Source organism: Condylostylus longicornis, unplaced genomic scaffold (genome assembly GCF_029603195.1).
Source record: "Condylostylus longicornis isolate FDR11 unplaced genomic scaffold, ASM2960319v2 ptg000040l, whole genome shotgun sequence".
Taxonomy (NCBI): domain Eukaryota; kingdom Metazoa; phylum Arthropoda; class Insecta; order Diptera; family Dolichopodidae; genus Condylostylus; species Condylostylus longicornis.
In genome coordinates, this window is record NW_026578009.1 from 6408399 (window position 1) to 6428468 (window position 20070).

Sequence of the window (20070 nt, forward strand, 5' to 3'; positions counted from 1 at the left end):
TTAAATTAAGCGATAAATTAAATAAATTTCTTCAATTTAGAAATACATTTTTAAACAAAAACTACTTATCATTTAATTTTAATACATATAACAATAATACGCTACTTAATACTGAATTTGATTTTCATTTCATAACTTAATTTGTAAGTTAAATTTATCAAAAATATTAATGTTTTTAATAGCCTACTAAACTATATTTATGATCATTTGAAATATCCCCAACATCATGATTTTGAGAAAAATCATTTTCGTGTCCACTAACTGCAACGACAGATTCATGAAGTCCTATTGATGCATGAAGGGCAGCTTCATTTGCATTGTTCTGGAAGATTTAAAAAGTTTTAAGAGGTTTTATAAAACTCTTCAAAGATTTACTTGAGCTTCCTGTGCTGAATTGCTAGCTTTTTGGGCAGCTTCCCTAGTTGCCTCATAATCAAGCCTTGCGTTGTGTAGTTGCTGTTCAACATCTTCTAGTTTAGTTTTTGCTTGACCAACCTATTTGAAATTTTTTTTTACCAAAATACAATCTGCAAACTAACATATTTGATTCTTACCATTGACGTTTGTGAAGCCAGTTCTGCAGCAGCTTCCGCTGCAGCTTTTTGGGCCTATTAAAAAAATTTTAAATAGTCATTTATTTTAAAAGAGGGTTTTAAATAAAATTGACTAACATGTTCAGCAGCTGCTTGTGCATTATTTAAAGCTGCTGTTAGGACGGCAACATGATTGAGAGATTGTTGCGCAGCATGTTGTGCAGTTTTGGCTGATCTTTTAGCTTGTTGTAACTGAGTAATTTCTCCTAAAATATCATGTAATAAGATATGTATGTATGTAGTTATGTATGTATATGTACATATATTATGTCTTCAAATAAAATTATTTCGTAACACACCTTCTAAAGCTTGGTGAGCCTCAATTGATTGTTGTTCAAGTTTCTGAAGAATAACTTCTTTTCCCTGAAGCGCTGCAAGAGCAGTTGTTGCTAAAAAACAAACAAATATAAAACAAGTTTATTTAAAGAAATTAATTTATATCTGTTTTCTAAATTCTTTGAATTGTGTTTACTTTTTTAAAAAAACAGCCTTTGTAGCCAATTATATACATAATTTTAACTTACCAGCAGCTGCTGCCGCTTGAGCTAAGGTATTTTGAGCCAAATAAGCAGCTTGTTTAGCGGCTGCTGCTTGGTTAACAACTGCTGTATTTGCTTGATCTGCAGAACCTTGTGCTATAACCTGATATAAATTAAAACAAAACTTTTATGTAAAATAAATCTTTTAAATGAATCGTTTTAAAATTTTACTCGCAATCCAGTCCCAGCACTGTAGCCGTTTTTAGAAATAACTTTACCATGGAATGCATGATATTCTATAGCATCACTTGGAAAATTATCACCTTTTGGAGATGGGGGAGTTTCATAATGATGTGGAAGTGGTGGTGGTGGCGGATGATGATGAAATTCCTTCCTTTTAACTTTTTTAGATGATACTGAAATAAAGAATAACTTATATTTTATAATCACCAGTTTCATTTTGAACTTTTGTTTTGTTTCCAAAAGATAAGAATTATGTATCCTGAGAACTATAGTGATTATGTATGCATGTACACACATGTATCCACACAATGTATATAATATATTAAAACTAACAAATTTAAATTTTTATTTCCTGTCAAATATTGAGACAAAATAAAGAGTATAGGAAATGGCATTCTGAATATATGTATGTATGTAGATTTCTGAAAATTTTACAAAACCTAATTAGATTTTGGATTATGATGCTCATTATAATGTTTATACTAATTTAATAAAACAATGCAATAAAATACTGAAGTGAAACTCTTGATAAAAGTTAACACATAAGACATCATCATTTTTCGGAATAACACATTTAATCATCAAAATTTTGTTAAGAAGTTTCGTCATTCCATATATTATAAGTAATTTACATATGTATATATGTACATATATATATAAGTACATACAAAGATATTATTGAGGAGAAGATATTTTATGGATGTGTACATGTATATATGTATGTGCCGATTATTATTTTATATATATGGAATTATGTATGTAAACATTGAACATATATAATTGCATAAGTACCTGCATCCATTTGCTTAAGTTTTAGAAATTATTACATTATTTATAAAGCCATAAAATGAAATACAATAATTCAAATGCAAAATTTGCATAAGACCGGCACTTAAGCAAGGAAAAAATTAGTATCATTTTCATCTGATTTCAAGTTTTTCACTTACTGGTTTTTCCAAGTGAAAGTTTCTTGTTTCTTGCATCTACATATATATGTACATATGTATGTACATATAAATATACCTACATACGAATGCACATACAAATATTGCATTGCATATAATGTAGATTAAAATCAACCTTGGTGCAAGAAATTAATGACATTGAAAAATATTATCATTTGAAACAATTAGTTAGTTGTATCCTAATATTTTTCTTTTAAATTATTAACGAGTTTACTAACAAAATAGTTGTTATGCAAAAATTAAAAACAAAAAAACAACAGCAAAAAATATAGAGGATAAAATGTGAGCAAAGTAACTGGAAAAACAATACTCGTATATAAAATAATTTTTCATAACTAACACTCTTTGTAAAATAATCCATTGTATGTTAAAAATAGCATTATAAATATCGCAATAATAGTCAAATACAAATGTACGTATATATGTATGTAATTGTGATTTTTACATTACCTACTTGAAACAAAGTTGGAAATGGAAATTAGAGTATTAAAAAAATTACGAAGTTACTCACATTATAAGCAAACAAATTAAATTTACAAATAAATTTAAAACAAAGAAATTCTAGAGACAATCGAGTATGAATGTTATTGTAGGTATTCTAAAACACTAATTAATTATTTGACAAAGACGTTTTAACCTATGAGATTAAATGTTTTCGCTACTGTAATATCACATAATACTTATTTTATGTATACATATTTATTCTCAAGCAAAGAAAAACAAAAATTTTCGAAAATTGAAAAAAAAGTGCTTATTAGTTTCATTCTGTCCGAACTTCTACATTCCCTGTGAGACAGAAAGCTGAAATTTTATACACAAACAGACCATGTTACAAACTATTAGTTTGATCCAACTTTATTTCAAACTAATATTAGTTTTCAATACTTGTGTTTTATAAAAGTAAAAGAATTTCATTCATGTTTCACTTAGTTATTTACTCGTTATTCTATATTTTTATATTATGGACTTTAATTAATTAATTTTGGAAATGTTTAGCATTAAATATGTTATAAATTTAAATTTTGTTATAAAATTGTTAATATTATCCCGAAAAGTGTATGTTATCATAATTCAAGAATTTAAAAGCTCAAAGAAATGAAAATATTTAAAAGATTTAAAAAAAAGTTTTATCCGAAAAATTTCAATTAAAGATTGAAAAGTCTGTAAAAAAGTCCAAGCTGAAAATCAATTTTAATATTAATTTTGACTAATTTTGATCCAGATTTAATATTTATATATTATTTATATTGATATTCCGCTTACATATTTGTATAATACTCCCCTTTCAACTCGACTTTAAGCATAATGAAACTGTGATAAATTTTGAAAGCTAATCACGAGAAATATTTCTGATAAAACTCTAGGTTCTAATATTCCTGCCTAAATTTTTTTCAAATTTGATAAAAATGTTCATTTCAGAATTGCAATAAATGTAATTAAATCGTATTCTTTCAAAAATAGACCACATACATATCAAAGATGCAAAGAAAAAATAAAAAATTCTCCTGTAAAATGTCTTTGTAGACTTATGTCGGCATTTTATCAAATATAATATCTTATCACTTTGAATAAATTAAATTTGAATAATTAAAACATTAAATCGGAATTCAAAAATTCTCTAAAATTTAACCAAAAATTCTACATTACATAAAGTACTTATGTAATATACTCTAATTTTTAATACTTCACTTGATCCTATATAATATGTACATATTATAGCAACAATTTTGATTACTTAACACTTGTTTGTATTTATTTACCTTTGCATTCAACAATATTTTCTCTTCACTCAAATCAAAGTCAAATCAAAATCGATTCACAATAGAAAAAATTCAAAAAGAAAACAAAATGTAATCATCGTTAATTGTAATTAAATTTTTTGTAACTCCTTAAAATTTGAGCAAAAAACTTGTATGTTTGAATATCATGTAACATTAATAACAATAGAAATATATTGATATATTATGCATAATATATTTTCACATATACATACATACAAAATACAAATCTATTTTTACTTTTTCGCCATCATATTTATTAAAAATTTATATGGAATGTTTTTAAAACTCTAATTATAAATGGGATGGTAAATTACTTTTAATTTTATTATGAAAATTTTTTTTTTTATAAAACAATAAAGGGGATAATTTGATGATCATTAACGCAATGATTATTACTTTCACAGCATTTATTAATTATAATTTTTACGAAGTAAGTAAGTACCTACATAAATTTTTTTTTTTAATTTCACTACACTTTCGTTTCCGCATTATGTTTTCTTAGTTTTGAAAATTTTATGATGTTTTTATTAACTTAATATAAATTTACTATAATTATAATCACATTCATTATAATTATATTAAATGCTGTAGTAAATTTTATCAAATTTCTTAAAATTTTTTATATTTTGCAGTTAGGGTTTTTTATTAAATAAGTATGTAAGTGTTTCTGATTTTAATAATTGACATCTCAAATAATTTAGAAATTAACATTTGAGGGAGTGTTGAATATAGATAATTGCACACATTTTAAAATTATAATAATGAATATGATTACTAATTAGTGATTACAGATTTGTAATTAAAATTTTTTATCTAATTTGCGTTATTTTTAGAAAGTTTAAATTTAGGCAGTAAGTACCTACATATATGTATTATTAACATAAAATAATAAAAATGCGTAAAATTTTGAATATAGAAAATGTGTAAAATGAAATTAATTTAAAGTTATTTATTTATTGCTAATAATCACGATGTTCTTAAAACATTTGTCAAGATCAATAATAACCATTTTGTTAGTAAAAATATTAAATTTTGAGTATGTAATTTTCAAAAATTTTTGTTATATTTCGTCAAAATCATGTAATACATTCATACATATATTTAACTGTAAGAATATTAGTTCATTAATCGAAAGCGAATATAGACAATGGTAAGACGTGTTGTGAGGTAATGTTTTTTTTTTAAAAAATTCTAATAATTCAGTAATTTTTGACAATATTTGAAGCAAACTTCATAATTTCGAACAAAATCGCTATACAAACATATTTAAATTGCTAAATTTAAACCTGTTGTTCCATGCTTCACTTTCATTTCATAAATAGTTTAAGAGTTATTTACGTATCTAGTTGTTTAATGTGAATAGAAAATTAGACGAAATATATAAATAGCGAATATATGATATGATACCCTTTTTTAATAGGAATATATTCCTATTAAAAAAGGCTAATACCTAACTTTCTTATAAAAAGTACATATGTATTTATATTTAGAATTGTTGCTACAATATAGATACAAAGAAATTTTCTCTCAATAACAATATTTCTGTATTAAATTTAATTCTTGACAAAAAAACATTATTTGTTTTTGTTTTCAAATCAAACCAAATTTTACCAAATCATTTTTCCTGTCATAAAACTGTGGGAACTCTCTAAAGTACAAGCTACACTTTTATGAATAAACGTTACAACATTAAAAATAAAAAAAAAAATACGTGAAATTTCACTTTTTTAAATAGAAATAAAAGTCATTAAATTAAAATTGTAAATTATTTGTCAAAAAAAAAAAAAAAGTTTGAATAATGAATTAAAATAATTTTGTTGTCAAAAAATAAAAATTAAAAAAAATTTTGTATTATGTAATCCTCTTCATAAACTGGTAACTCTCTACATCCGTTTAACTGTTTGAGGAAATTCATATTATTTTTACCCTTACTTATTTTAATGTTCCAAATTACTAGTTACATATAAAGAGAAAAAAAAATTATTTATTGAAAATTAAAAAGTATTTTTTTCTTACTTTTACATCAAATGAACATTACATACCAAATTTTTTTTTTTGACAAAATTATCCAAAGTTAATAAAATAAATTCATTTAAATTATATTACGCATTATATACGAATTAAATTAAGCAAACGTAACGTAAAATATCTCACTACAGAATATTCAGTATTTACAAAATGTTATGATTTTTATAATTTAATAATATGTGGAAAATGTAAAAAAACATTCCTTTAGATAACATTTTTGAATGGCAGTTTTCTTTTGAATCTACTTTGTTTACTTTTTGACTTATTTCTACTTTGCATATTTTTTTTTGGAAATTTTCATGTAACAGATGAAGAACAAAATAAGACTAAAGAAAAACATAAAATTATTAAATATTCGAATAAAAATTATAAAATTTTCGAAATTAATCAAAAAATGTGTGCAAACAATTAAACTATTGAATTATTTAACTCATGTAAAATATGTATATTCAGAAAGTTACACTTGATATCGAAAGTGATACTTGAAATCAGTTAATAAGAACAGAACAGAATAAAATTTAGTCAATTACAAATAGATTTTATTTTAATTGATTTGCAATAAACAATGCAACAATTATAACTTGCAACATAACGGCATCTTTGACAAACAAATTGGACCGGTATTTTTTCAAAATAGGCTCGTTAAAAAAATAATCTTATTAAATTTGATAATTGCAGCTTGTACACAAATAAAATAATTAATTGAAAGAATCCATGAGCATTCAAAAAAAATTTAGAGAAAAAGCCCGAATTATCCTCGATACATTAAAGGTATTATTTTTAAAATTGTATAGCAGGATCACTATTATAGAGTTTAACATAATTTTAACTATTTTATAAGAAAATAGTGGCCCCATTAAACTATTTATACATGCGAAATTTCAGTAGAGTAACTTAAGAAATTCTTGAGACATGGTAAATTTACTTTTAAAATTGATATGTAATGGTTCCTGCATTTACTGTTAAAAATAATTTACAAAAATTTTGTGAATTTGGATCTGTATGTGAAAGAATAAGTATAGACATTATACCATAAGGTCTTTTTCACCATTATTTTTCACTATTACGAATGAATGGAAAACTTACGAAAACATCCTACGAAAACAGTACGATATTATGCAGAATCAAATGTAAAAGGAATTGGTTTGTAATAAAATGAATTTCTTAAATTATTTGAGGAATCACTAAAATTGTTATACAATAACAATATTTTAATTCAGGGTTGAAATTAAAATTTCCTAAAACTGCATTTTGAATTTTAATTTTAATCACTCAACATTATTTATCATTACATATATACTTCAATTATATATTAAAATATAAATCATAAATAATTTTCTATCATTCAAAACTACCAAACTTTTTAATTATTTAATATAAATTTTCACCTTACTTACCTATTACAAAAAATAATACAATTATTCCATATGAAATTTTCATTTTGTTTGTTAAATTATAAAACCGTTTATATAAGATAATACTTTTTTGTTAATAATCCTATTTGCTGCAATTTATTTAACAAAATTTAAATTAATCAAATGCACTTGCAAAAAAAAAAAAATTGATGCAATACCTTACAATTTCAAGTTTTCAAATTAAAAATAATGAAAAAATAAAAAAAAAAAATTAATTTCACTTTCAATTTCAAATAATCAAAACTTGTACATTTAAAGGTAATTTAAATAAAATCGAAAGGTTATTAACTAACTACCCAAACTGTAAAAGGTCAATAATACTCTTGGACAATACAAATCTAGATATAGATACAATGTATTGAATAGTATTTTTATTTGTATAAAATTTCACCGTATATAAATGTCGTGTGTAAGCCGTTGAACATATGATTTTTGTTAAATTACTGTTATTGCAACTTTTTTATTCATAATCATAAAAAAAAATATTAATGCGATTTATTTATATGTACAATATAAACGTTACCACTTTAAATCTCACACACAAAAAATGTAATTAAAAGAAAATGTGACTTTAAAAATAATAATAAAAATAACAAAAAATTAGTAAAAACTAGTAAAGAAAATTTTTATTAACTGTTATTTAACTTTAACTTTAACTTAATAAAAATTTAAAAATAAAACCAAATTAAATGCACTAAAAACAAAAAGAAAAAATTCACGAAGTTCGAAATATGCAACAATTTTTTTCTTTTTCCAAAAAAAAAATTAACAAAATTTATGAAAATAACAAAATAATTTTTATAAATCTTTCAAGAAATAAAATGATTTTCGCGAAAATTTATCAACAACTTGTTTGTTTACCGTTCCCAGGTTAACTGATGTTTAATCAAAGAGCAAGTTCTCTTTTATAGTACAATTTTTTGTTTTTGTTTTATGTTTCTTAGCGTTTAATGTTGTTTTCGTCAATTACAGGCAAGTTACAGTACCATACATAATATGTAATGTAAGAAATGTAAAAGAAAAATACATTTTAAAAAGAAAGAAAAAATTGTGAATCATCTCTACAATTGCTTTATTAATTTTATAACAAGCCATTAAAAATTTTTAAACTAATCAATGGTTCAGCAACCAAAAAAAAAAAACAAAAGCAGAGCTACCCCTCTGCACTTCATAATAGCATTTAAACACCTCATAATTAAAAAAAAAAGTAAAAGTAAAAACATTATCCCTAAAAATAATTAAAAAAAAAATTATGTCAAAATAATTTATACAAAAAAATTAATACAAAAGGATTGTGAAAACAAAAGGTTTGTTTTTTTTTGTCGTAATTTTTAAACTTGAAATAATTAAAATTAATATTATACATTTAATTAAAAATGAAGATACGGCGAAGAGCTAAATAGACCAATAGTTTGTTTACATAAATAAAAACAATTTTAACAAATATGTACGAATTTTTTATTTTTACTATTTTTGTACATGTTATATTTTTTTTTTCTTTTTTGTTATAGATACATATGTCAATATATTTACATATGTATAATTTCAAAATTTATAAAGATGAAATCGTTATCCCACAACTGGAATGATAACTGCAACAAAATGCTATAAATTTATACGGTTTATGCTGCAACAATAATATATACGGTTCTATATGGTTATGCTGCAACGGTTTAAACCATCAAAATTCGAGTCGTTATCCAGTCTGAAATCATTACACATAGCATTGAAATATTAATTTTTTAAAAACAGAAACTGAATACAAAAATAGGAAACAAACATACGTTCGAACATACGTTCGTACGGGTATAATTAGCAATTTTATGAAATTTAAATCAAATTCAACCGTAAAATTTTGTGACCAATTTCATTGTCCTCGCTTTAAATTTTTTATGATTAATTTCAATTTTACCATGCAAAATGCAGAAACAAAAGAAATTAAATTAAAAACAACTCTAATTAAGTTGAAAATCGTTTTTACCGATATTATTTTATTTGAACTTCAAATACGGTACAATATCAGAAGTCAGTTTCAATATCAGAAATTGGTAAGTTAAGCATATATTTTAAAAATTTTAAAATATAGCTATAAATCTTCAAAAAAAAAAAAAAATTTAATTGCATATTTTCAGAAGGAGTGTATGTTTTTAACAAAAAAAAAAAAATTGGAAGATTATACGAGTATGTTTATATACGCAACTTTTGCTCTTATTCTTTTCAAGTTTTCAAGCTCTTTCTGCAAACACACCACGATTTAAAATCTATTATAATCTTTGAAGGGTTTTGCTGAAACTTGAAGGGTTAAGTATGTTTTAAACAAATAGTATTTATGACATATTACTGACAAAAACAAGAATAAGTAGAGTTGATTGTGTCAACTCCATGATACTCTTAATTATTATTAAAGTGCAAATATTTCGGAAACGTTAAATATGTGCTTGTCAGTTTTAATCCAGATTGACAAGATTGTACAGTGGACCTGCTTTACTGGTGTCCTGAAAAGTCGTTCCAGAACTATATGTCAGTTTGTTCAAGATGATATGCATTTAATTTGATAGTGGTAGTACGAATATCAAAAAGCTGCATGTAAGCTATATTCTAGAAATCTAAGAGATACTTACCCTTTCGGATAGTGTCCGTGCAACCAGAAATCGTATGGTAAGCAATCATTGACAAGTCCAAATCAGTTATTTATTCTAGTCGCTGCAGTGTTCCTTGAGTTTCTCTACGTCCTCAACAGGGGCCATATTTTAGTCCCCTTAAAAGTTATAAGATGCACAATCTAACTTTTGTTTTCACATCCTGTCAAATCATTTCCACCTTCCACCAAGTTCTTTGTTTATAAGCTCTGGAATGGAAAAAATTTAACAGAATTACATACATAGTCGGTAATATGATCCCTTAACTTACACTTGTAAGTTAACCTGACGTTGCCTTAGCATAATGAAGGTTTGATGATTGCTTTTAAATTCATTCATTTTTGGTTGATTCTGACAACGGCTCCAAAGACACTTCAGTCTCAGCCAATCGGAGGCCAGCTGCAATCGGATTTATTGGAGGGCCCTCCCCTCTTTTACAGTCGTTTTCTGTCTTTTGACTCACTGTTCAAATTGGACCTGTCCAAAACGGTAGCTTATTGTGTGATCCATAGCCGCAAGTGCGCTGGCAGAGTGAAAGTCAATGGCGAAAGTTAGCAAAAGTCCGCTACCGGACACTTCTTTTCCAAGAATCTTCCACTGGTCGACCGTTAGTCCAGCATTTTGTCCACCAATATAGCCCAACACTTTCCCCGTGGACGTTCCAGCAGCATGTGGAAAGAATCCTCGGAAGACTTTAGCTCTTGGAATTTCCGCTTCCTCAACTGCTTGTAGTTTAGCTCCCTTCCAAGGAGCTATTGTTTCGACCTCTCTTTTGACCCAGTCTGCTGTTTGTCTGTCCAGACAGACTAATAGAAGCCACCCTATTCGAAAATTACTTTCTAAAAACTGTGGCTTTACGATACTCTCGCGCTGCTTAAAAATCCTTTCCATGATCTCCTCCTGGATTTGTATCATTTGAACATCTTCCAATGATATATCAGGGTAGCCTACGTGAAGGATCCCAATCCTTACAATACCAGGAACTTCTTTGTAATTTGGTCGAACCACTTTGGTCTTAGGTGCGGCACTAATAGCCGTTGTAGTCAGTCGATTGCTTGTCAAATAATCTGATTTTGAAATTTCTTGCTGTTTATTTTTTGATATCTCATTTCGGTAATTTGCGAAAAGTTTTACATCCTTATGTTGCTTTGAACGATTTTGGAACTCCCTTCGTTCAGGTTTTTGAAAATTTTGGACTATCTTTAGTACAATTAAGGTTCTGTTTAATATCCAGTTTGAACTTCTTTGCTTCAATCGGTCGATATTCTACCGAATCATCCGATCGATTACGGTTTTTGGTGTTAACAGAGGGATTCTTGCAAAGCACACGAGCCTCATTAATATTCACTCCCTGGTCCAAGAGTCTCCTGAATCGCCTCTTTGCAGCGCCACTCATTTTGACACGCTTAGTGGAGCCTACAATTCTTTTTGGAGCCTCTTGTGCATCAGCTTGACTTCCATGACTTTCCTCAGAGAGCAGCGACACCTTAGAGCATTTGTTGCTGCTCAGACACTCAACTAGAGATTCATCGTTCTTTCTATTAAATGTTGGTGGCCCCATTTCTTCTGTTGAAGTACTGGCTTCGTAGTTCACCTTTGACGTCGGCGATACTGTTGCCGCTGCTATCATCGTTGACGATGGCGCAGCAGCTGTAACCACACTACCTGCATCCGATTACTGCACAATAGCCGCAATCGCTGCAATTACAGGTAACGATGTAGGCACAGTAGCCTCCCGTTGTTGTTCTAGTTGTTGTTCTAACTTCTGTTGTTGTTGTGTTTTTGTTTTTTGAATATTCATTATAATTCCCACGAGTTGGGGAGAAAGGACGGTCACCCGTGGCAGAGATCCCCAATACCACGGGAAGGCTAATTGAAACCGGAGTTCGCCTGGTATCCGGAGTTCGCATACTAACGACCAAGCTTCCCCTTGGCCACGCAGTCCTTGGCGTATGCTGTTCCACCTTGACTTGGGACGTTTGTCGTTAGCCGATGTAGAGCATCAAACTGAAATATATGTCTGTAAGATTGAGGAATTGGCTTGAAACAAAGTCGCAAGCCTAATCATCAATCTACAACATTTCAATCAGCTTTCGTCTTCCACCGTTACCAGGTTACACCACTTGGAGGTGACAATACGATTTTGTAACCCCAAATAAATATTCACATATTTTTCTTTTAAAATTTCAAATTTATTAGGATAAAATATAAAACAATTCGTTGTAAATATATACATATATAAATATTCTAAATTAGAATTAGATTAGAATTTCTAATTTTATTCCTCTATTCAAATAAAAATTTGGTTCTCATTTGTGCAACAATAAAACATTCTATCAAAACCTTTTTTTTATGGTATCAAGTTATATTTTATAATTTTAATTACAATTATAGTGTTTACTCTATTAACTTTTAAAAATTTTTTAGGAATTTCGGAAATTTATGATATAATTCTTTAAAACAGAATTTTCAATTAAAGTTTAACTTAATTTATTAAGAATATTAAATTCAATGTTATAATTCTATATTGATAAATAAAAATTGTAATACACAAAATTGTTTTGTGTGCACATCTAAATTTTTGTAGATAAATAATAAGTAAATGCTATTTATTGAATTCGTAACAGGATCGTTTAATAAAAATACTCGTACTTTCTAATTTCCAAGCCAAATGTAGAATTTTTTTCAGTTTCCTCATTTAATCATAATAATTTAAATGTAAGAGATTTCAAAAGCAAATTTCATAATTTATATTTTATATAAACATTTCGATTATATACCGTTATTATGTAGGAATTGAATTTTTTTATTGCAACAATAATGTTATACCATTAAATAAAAACAAATATTAAATATTAAGAAATTTTATGTACTTTGTTCAATGATATTTTAAAAAAGTTTTGCTTTAGAGTTGTAAAACACTTTTTAAATTTTCATTTTGTTTCTTCTTATTTTTGTGAAAGTTTAATTTTCAATTCTTTTAGGAGTATGTTTAGTTTAAACACCTATACAATATTTAAAATATCATTTTGAATTGTTTTGAAAAAAGGTTTCAGCATGACTTCTAAAATTTTAAAATTAAAAATTTTATTTTGTAATTAAAAGAAAAAATTCATTTGCACTACATATATAAAAAAATTAAAATCATTTTTTATTTCAATTAATCGTGTTATAAAAGAAAAATTACAATTAATATTTTTACGTACCATATGTGCATACAACAACTGGTATTGTGAAAATAATATATGTATGTAACGTATGTATGTTAAAAAAATTGTTTATTAAATAAAAATTTTAAAATAATCATTTTTTTAATCTAATTTGTTAATCTGGACACCTAAAGACTTTTTTCAATTAGTTTATGGTTATTTAACTTTTATGAAAAATTAAAATCATAAAATTAAAATAATTATCTAATGTACATAATATATATGTATATATATATATATTTATTACTTTGATCTATTAACATAAAATATTTTCTATAGGAAACAAAATTATAACAAAATTTTACAACAATATTAACCATACATTTATCGTGCATTAATTATTTCCAAATAATTACTTTTTTTTTCACACATAATGTAAAACGTATTTGTATATGTATAGCGCCTTTTTGTATTACTGTTCCACAAATTAATATATGTACATATTTGTATAATAATAATTGAATTTTAGCATGATGAGCTGCATAATTATAAAAATTTCCGATATTAACAATGTTATGCAGCCCACATTACAAAAAACTGACTAAATTGTATTATGTATGTGTATATGTATTTATATTTTTATTAATTTTAAATTATTCTTTACATAATATTGTAAATAGTTAATTTTATGATAATAATATGAAGTGTTACTAAATAATTTGTAACTAAAAATTCTTTTTTATTGAAACTTTAATTTATAAAAAAATTAAAAGGTAGATTCACTACCTGCAAAATTAGGATTTCTGTGCTCATAAATTTTCAATTGTTGAAAATATTCATTATTCATCTCAGGATCTTAAGGCATTTAAAGGGTCAGGTATAACACATTATTACAATAACACAATACATATAAGTTCCCAATCTGAAACATTAATAACATGACCTTCATAAACTCATATGTATATTATATTATAGAAATTCATAGATCATTGAAAATGGAAAAATTTAAAATTTCATTCCATTTTGATTATTAGTTTGAAATATATAATTATAAACAAACTATTTCATTGAAACTCGGGGCTACCCGGACCATATTGCACCAATAACTTTTTACTTTTTTTTCCTCAATTAATCAAAAAGTTTGCAAATTTTTTGTTCAGCCAAACTCAAAACGTTAATGAACTGTACAGATAAAAACAAGCACTTTTTTAAAAAGTAAAAGTGGTTGATGCAATTGCGTTCACATAGAATTTCGTTTTATAGACATTTTTAGGAACATTTTCCATTTCTATGAAATTACAAATTCTATCGAATTTTCTTAATAATACGGAAGATTAATAGTCCTCAACTTACAATCCATCGATTTTATAAAAATTAACTTAATTAATTATACAAATAAAATTGAAAAATTTTCTATTTAAGAGAAAATTTCAAGTTCTTAATTTCTGTAATAGTTTATAACATTATGTACAAATACATATAGTGCGTATAACGCTCATTAAAATTTTTGATCAAAAAATTCTCTTATAATATAAGAGAATTTAATCTCTTATATTATAAGAGACCTAGTAGTAAATCATTATTAAAACAACATTTTTTTTATTATAATTTAAAAATGGAATGAAGTAGTTGTAAAAAAATGAGTAGAGTAAAATGAGAAAAAGCAAGTTCTTATTTTTATATACTTTTTTTTTTATTTTTAGATGTTTAATAGAATAATCACATTCATTATTCATATAAAAATGTTTCAATTCTATTTTCTTTTCTCTTTATGACACTAGAAATAAAATTATTCTGATAATATGTGAGCTATACTGAAAAAAAATTTAGTACAATATGCTTAATAAGCTCTGTTAAAGCGAGCTATGGTTTAATTAATATTTGTAATACTTATATTATGTTATTTTATAAATAATATGTAATGTCTCATACAAGCTCTTACGGAATCAGGAAAAAAACATTTAAACAACGATATTTTATTCAAATTTATTTTAATTGCCTGTTCCATTCAAAAAACTGCAATTTTCCCTTATTTCCTTCATTTCCTTAGCATAAGTTAGAACTGAACTATAACGCAAACATTTACATTATTACAAGGAAAATAACTTTAAGTATAAAACATAGTTCTATACTTATAGCAAAGTAAATTAAAATAAGAACAACCACTGATATAGGACGAAAACCCAAGATACATTGGGGTATAGTGGGTCAAGCTATGTCATTCTTCTCTTTTATTAATACAAATTACATATATTCATATATATACTAAAACGTTAGATGTGTGGTACAAATACATATATTTTCACAAGTCCTCATTGGTATACACGTAAGTACGTCTTTTCTCTTCGAAAAGTTATAAAAAAACAAATTGAGATTTGTAACAGAATAATTTTATTAAAAATTAACTTAAATTTATTAAGAATGAGTGTGTAGTAATCTATTAATTTATCATTGATATTAAGCACACAAACATAAATAAAAGAGTGTGTATTTACACATAGACGTTTAAAATATGATTCTGATAAGATATACAATTGCAATTAAAATTTTTAAGCGAATAAACAAACCAAGTTGATATTTTGCATATTAATGTTTGTATATATACATTTAATAAAATGAATAAAAACAAGTAAAAACAGTTTATACCGACTGAATAATACCCTGCACTTGGACAATCTGAGTATAAAAATTTGTTTTTGAAATATTTAGAAATAATTTTGATTGCTAAATGGTAATAACTTGAACCTGTCAAACCACTCAAAAGAAACTTCACGGATATTATGTCTGACCTATAAGTTAGACACACACGACGACCGATTTTCATGAATTTAGCCTTAATATTTTATTGAGCTTTAATATTTTTCCAAACATTTAAACTTAGTTTTCGGAGTTGTATGGCAGCTACCCGACCCTATCAAGCCATTTCACCAAAACTTCGTCAGGTTATATCTGACCTGAAATTGGACACACGTTTGCCGTGTTTCATGAATCTAGCTTTATTATTTTTTTCAAATATTTAAATTTAACTTTCGGAGTTGTATGCCAGCTACCCGAACCCGTTATCCGAATTGGCCCAATTGCAATAGCAGCCGTCGTTTGCACAAAAGAAAAAACTTGTGAAAGTTTGGCGTCGATTTTATTATTCGTTTTTGAGTTACCGTGCGATCGGACGGACGGACGGGCGGACATGTCGAAATCAACGCAGAATTTTACGCTGAGCAAGAATTTATATATATGTCCATACCTTCAAGTGGTTACAAACTCCATACCCAAGTGAATATACCCTTCACGAAGTGCAGGGTATAATAACACAACCACAGTAAATATGTTCCAGTGGCAGTTAAATTGAAATTCCAAAATTAAACTATACTAAAATTAAATACAAAATAAACGTATATCTTGCTAATATTAATAATTCACAATAAAAATATGTACATATGTTTTAAATTTAACCATACTCAAATTCAATAAAATATGATTTGCTAAAATGATAACCAAAATAACTAATTATCTAAAAATTTATATCGGTTGAAAAAACAATGATTTGCAAGAACTAAAGAACAACAAAATTTCTCTTTTATTTAAGATAATGACTATTTAGGTAAGCACGCTGATAAACGATAAGAGCTTGGTTAAAAGTAAAGGTATACATATGTACATAATTAAAAATAGTTATACCTGATTTCAATAAGTCAACCAAAATTTACCATAATTTTATTTAAAATACATTTAAAAGAAAAGTTCTTGAACCCTCTTTTTTTAAAACTGAAAAATCCTAAATTCAACATTTTCATGAGAACCGAATTTATGATTTATTTTATATTTAGAAGTATGACCATACACTTAGAACATAAATTAAAAATTTCAACACACAAGTCAGACAGCCTTTGAATATTTATATATAATAATAAGACAAAATTATTCTACAATATTTTCCATTATGAATAGAATTGGACACATAAATCTAAATTTTCTTTAAAGATATGTATGTATGTATTTAATAATTGAAAATATTAAATAATGAATAATGATCTTAATAATCTTGAATTAGTATCCAAAGATATAATTCTTTAATAGTTTTTTTAAGAGTTATGCTACTTGTTATAAATGGAAACGAATAGCAACTACACAACATAATTTAACTTTAAAATTTCAAGTAAACGAAACACACATGCATATCTCTACAAAAACTTACAATCTATCTTTAACCTTTGTTTAATATACATATAAAAATACATAATTAACCAGTAAATACAAACATGGAATTGTTGAAACCGATCCATGTATACAAGCGTATAGATTTAATATTTTGAAAGACAACATACCAATACTTGCATAATAAAAAAGAAACAAAATTATAATACATTAACGAAAAAGATTAATAAATCCGTAAGAATCAGTATATTTTCAGAATTTGAAAGAAATATAGGTGCGTCACTCTAATCTAACATAATAATATGGCTTCAATTGATAAAGATAATATTGTATATGGAGGCCCAATTAGCACAAGTGTAACATCTGGATGTAAAACATTTGCTCAATATTTTTTAAAAGAATTAAAAAAGAATGGAAATAAAATAATATTGGTAAAAATTATGTACATACTAAATTTTATTACATTTTCATCTTTATATGTTAAAAACTAATTTTAAAAATTTTTCAGACTGACGGATTAACTGGTAAAAATATAAGTGCTATTGAACTGAGGAAAAAAATTATACGCCTAACATATTGCTTAGAAAAATTAGGAGTTCGAGAGGGAGACGTTGTTGGAATTTGTAGTGAAAATCGATTTGAATTTGTTATAACTATATTTTCAATTTTTTGTTTGAATGCAACTGCAGCCCCATTGAATGTTACATATACGGAACGTAAGTTACTTCAAAATTCTCCCGAAAATCTTGGACAAAAGCAAAAATATATGTATTTGAATAAGTTGAAAAACATTAATAATTTAATGCTATGTTTAAAATTAAATAGAAAAAAACAACTGAATAAAAATATATAGCACAATAATATATAATTGGGTTAAAGTCTAACCGGACTTTCACAATATTAGCATAAATTTTTAATAGTAAACTTATTTAAATACCTAATGTAATATTATCTTGAAATTTCTTGAAAAAACTTTTTGCACAAAAACAAGAAGTTATCTTTGGTAGTTCAATGATATTGAAAAACAATTCGATGTACAGATTTGAATCTTTTATGTTAAATTATACTTGTCATACGAAAAAATGATAATTTAAATGTGTAAAAATAAAAAAGAAATTTTAAACAATTTTAGGTGAATTACATCATGCTGTAAATTTAACAAAACCTAAACTGTTCTTTGTATCTAATATTGCTGCAGAGAGAATTCGAAATGTCGCCAGAAACAATGAATTTATAAAACAAATTTATACATTTGATACTACATCGCCATATAAAGATATTCAAACATTTAACAGCTTAATAAATAATCCCAGTACAAGATCCTATCCAATATATCTTGCAAAGCCCACAAACATCGACGAAAATGTTATTTTAATTACATGTTCTTCTGGTAATATATGGAAAATAAACAATATTATAACTATTTTTAATGTGTATTAAACTTTTTTAAAGGAACTACTGGATTACCGAAAGGCGTCCAAATTACTCAAAGAAATTTATTAAATACTATTGATCGTCAATAGTGAGTATATACATATACAAAAAATTAATTTGCTCTAAAATTTATCGTAATTTTAAAAATTTATTTTGTTTTTTAGTGATGCAAATTCATATTTACCATCAGATTCCAAATATTTAAGCATTTTGCCATGGTTTCATGCTTTTGGATGTTGTACGTTACTTGGTATTATTTCATCTGGCATACATTTAGTATATTTTGCAAAATTCCAAGAAGAGGAATTTTTAAGTGCCATTCAAAAATATAAAATTAATTTTGTATATATGGTGCCGCCGCTAATGGTTTTTCTAGCAAAACATCCATTGGTTGAAAAATATGACCTTTCGTCTATTGAAGCTTTATTTTGTGGTGCTGCCCCATTGAGTAGAGAAACAGAAAATGCAGTTTATAAAAGATGTCGGATTCCTATTATACGACAAGGTTATGGCTTATCGGAATGTACATTAGGTGTATTACGACAAAATGAAAATTTTTGCAAACCTGGTAGTGTTGGTGCCTTGAAAGTTGGTCATTGGGCTAAAGTAATTGATCCAGAAACTGGTAAAATATTAGGTCCAAATCAACGAGGTGAATTATGTTTTAAAGGTGAATGTATTATGAAGGGATATATAGGAGATCAGGAAGCAACGAAATCTGTTTTGAAAGACGGTTGGTTACATACTGGTGATATAGGATATTTTGATAATGACTTAGAGTTTTTCATTGTTGATCGTATTAAAGAATTAATAAAATACAAAGCATTTCAAGTTCCGCCAGCTGAAATTGAATCAATTCTTCTTACGAATCCCAAAGTTAAAGATGTTGGAGTAGTTGGGCTGCCAGACGAGAAGTCTGGTGAATTGCCTTTTGCTTTTATTGTCAAACAACCAAACGTGGAATTAAATGAAAAAGAAGTAATTGATTTTGTAGCACAAAAAACTTCTCCAGCAAAACACTTACGGGGTGGCGTAAAATTTATTCAAGAAATTCCTAAAAATCCAAGTGGAAAAATTTTAAGACGTAAGCTAAAGGAAATGTTACCGAATAGCAAAAGTGAAATCAAATCCAAGTTGTAAAAGATTTGTTTTTGAACTCATTATTATTAATAAAATGTTAAGCATTGCA

General features: G+C 26.1%; 2 protein-coding genes across 4 annotated transcripts; one reads left to right on the forward strand and one right to left on the reverse strand.

Moving 5' to 3' along the window:
• Positions 1–54: 54 nt before the first annotated feature.
• Positions 55–19192, reverse strand: LOC129609905 (uncharacterized). 3 transcript variants are annotated; one of them, XM_055522152.1, is made up of 9 exons: positions 10415–10431; positions 10126–10352; positions 1304–1488; positions 1118–1235; positions 893–982; positions 672–799; positions 555–608; positions 376–495; positions 55–322 (listed from the first exon to the last, which is right to left on the reverse strand). In XM_055522152.1, the coding sequence occupies exons 2-9, from the start codon at positions 10172–10174 to the stop codon at positions 176–178; spliced, it is 891 nt and encodes a 296-aa protein (XP_055378127.1). In that variant the 5' UTR covers positions 10175–10352; positions 10415–10431; the 3' UTR covers positions 55–175. The 3 variants fall into 3 exon arrangements, 2 of the variants coding, with proteins under 2 accessions (XP_055378127.1, XP_055378128.1); XM_055522153.1 differs by lacking the exons at positions 10126–10352; positions 10415–10431 and adding an exon at positions 19066–19192; XR_008697058.1 differs by lacking the exons at positions 55–322; positions 376–495; positions 555–608; ... (2 more) ...; positions 1118–1235; positions 1304–1488 and adding an exon at positions 8939–9209.
• LOC129609903 (uncharacterized) lies at positions 17660–20070 on the forward strand. The gene is made up of 5 exons (XM_055522149.1): positions 17660–17878; positions 17956–18163; positions 18580–18837; positions 18900–18969; positions 19046–20070. Exons 1-5 carry the CDS (start codon positions 17750–17752, stop codon positions 20019–20021), a joined length of 1641 nt encoding a protein of 546 aa, XP_055378124.1. The 5' UTR covers positions 17660–17749; the 3' UTR covers positions 20022–20070.

Excerpts from the sequence above, each read along its gene's own strand:
- LOC129609905 (XM_055522152.1), bottom strand. The coding sequence starts at position 10,174 with ATGATTGCTTACCATACGATTTCTGGTTGCACGGACACTATCCGAAAG. Across the intron at positions 800-892 it reads GGCTCACCAAGCTTTAGAAG|GAGAAATTACTCAGTTACAA; the intron begins GTGTGTTACGAA and ends ATGATATTTTAG. Across the intron at positions 323-375 it reads ATTCAGCACAGGAAGCTCAA|AACAATGCAAATGAAGCTGC; the intron begins GTAAATCTTTGA and ends TAAATCTTCCAG.
- LOC129609903 (XM_055522149.1), top strand. The coding sequence starts at position 17,750 with ATGGCTTCAATTGATAAAGATAATATTGTATATGGAGGCCCAATTAGC. Across the intron at positions 17,879-17,955 it reads ATGGAAATAAAATAATATTG|ACTGACGGATTAACTGGTAA; the intron begins GTAAAAATTATG and ends AAAATTTTTCAG. Across the intron at positions 18,164-18,579 it reads GAATGTTACATATACGGAAC|GTGAATTACATCATGCTGTA; the intron begins GTAAGTTACTTC and ends AAACAATTTTAG.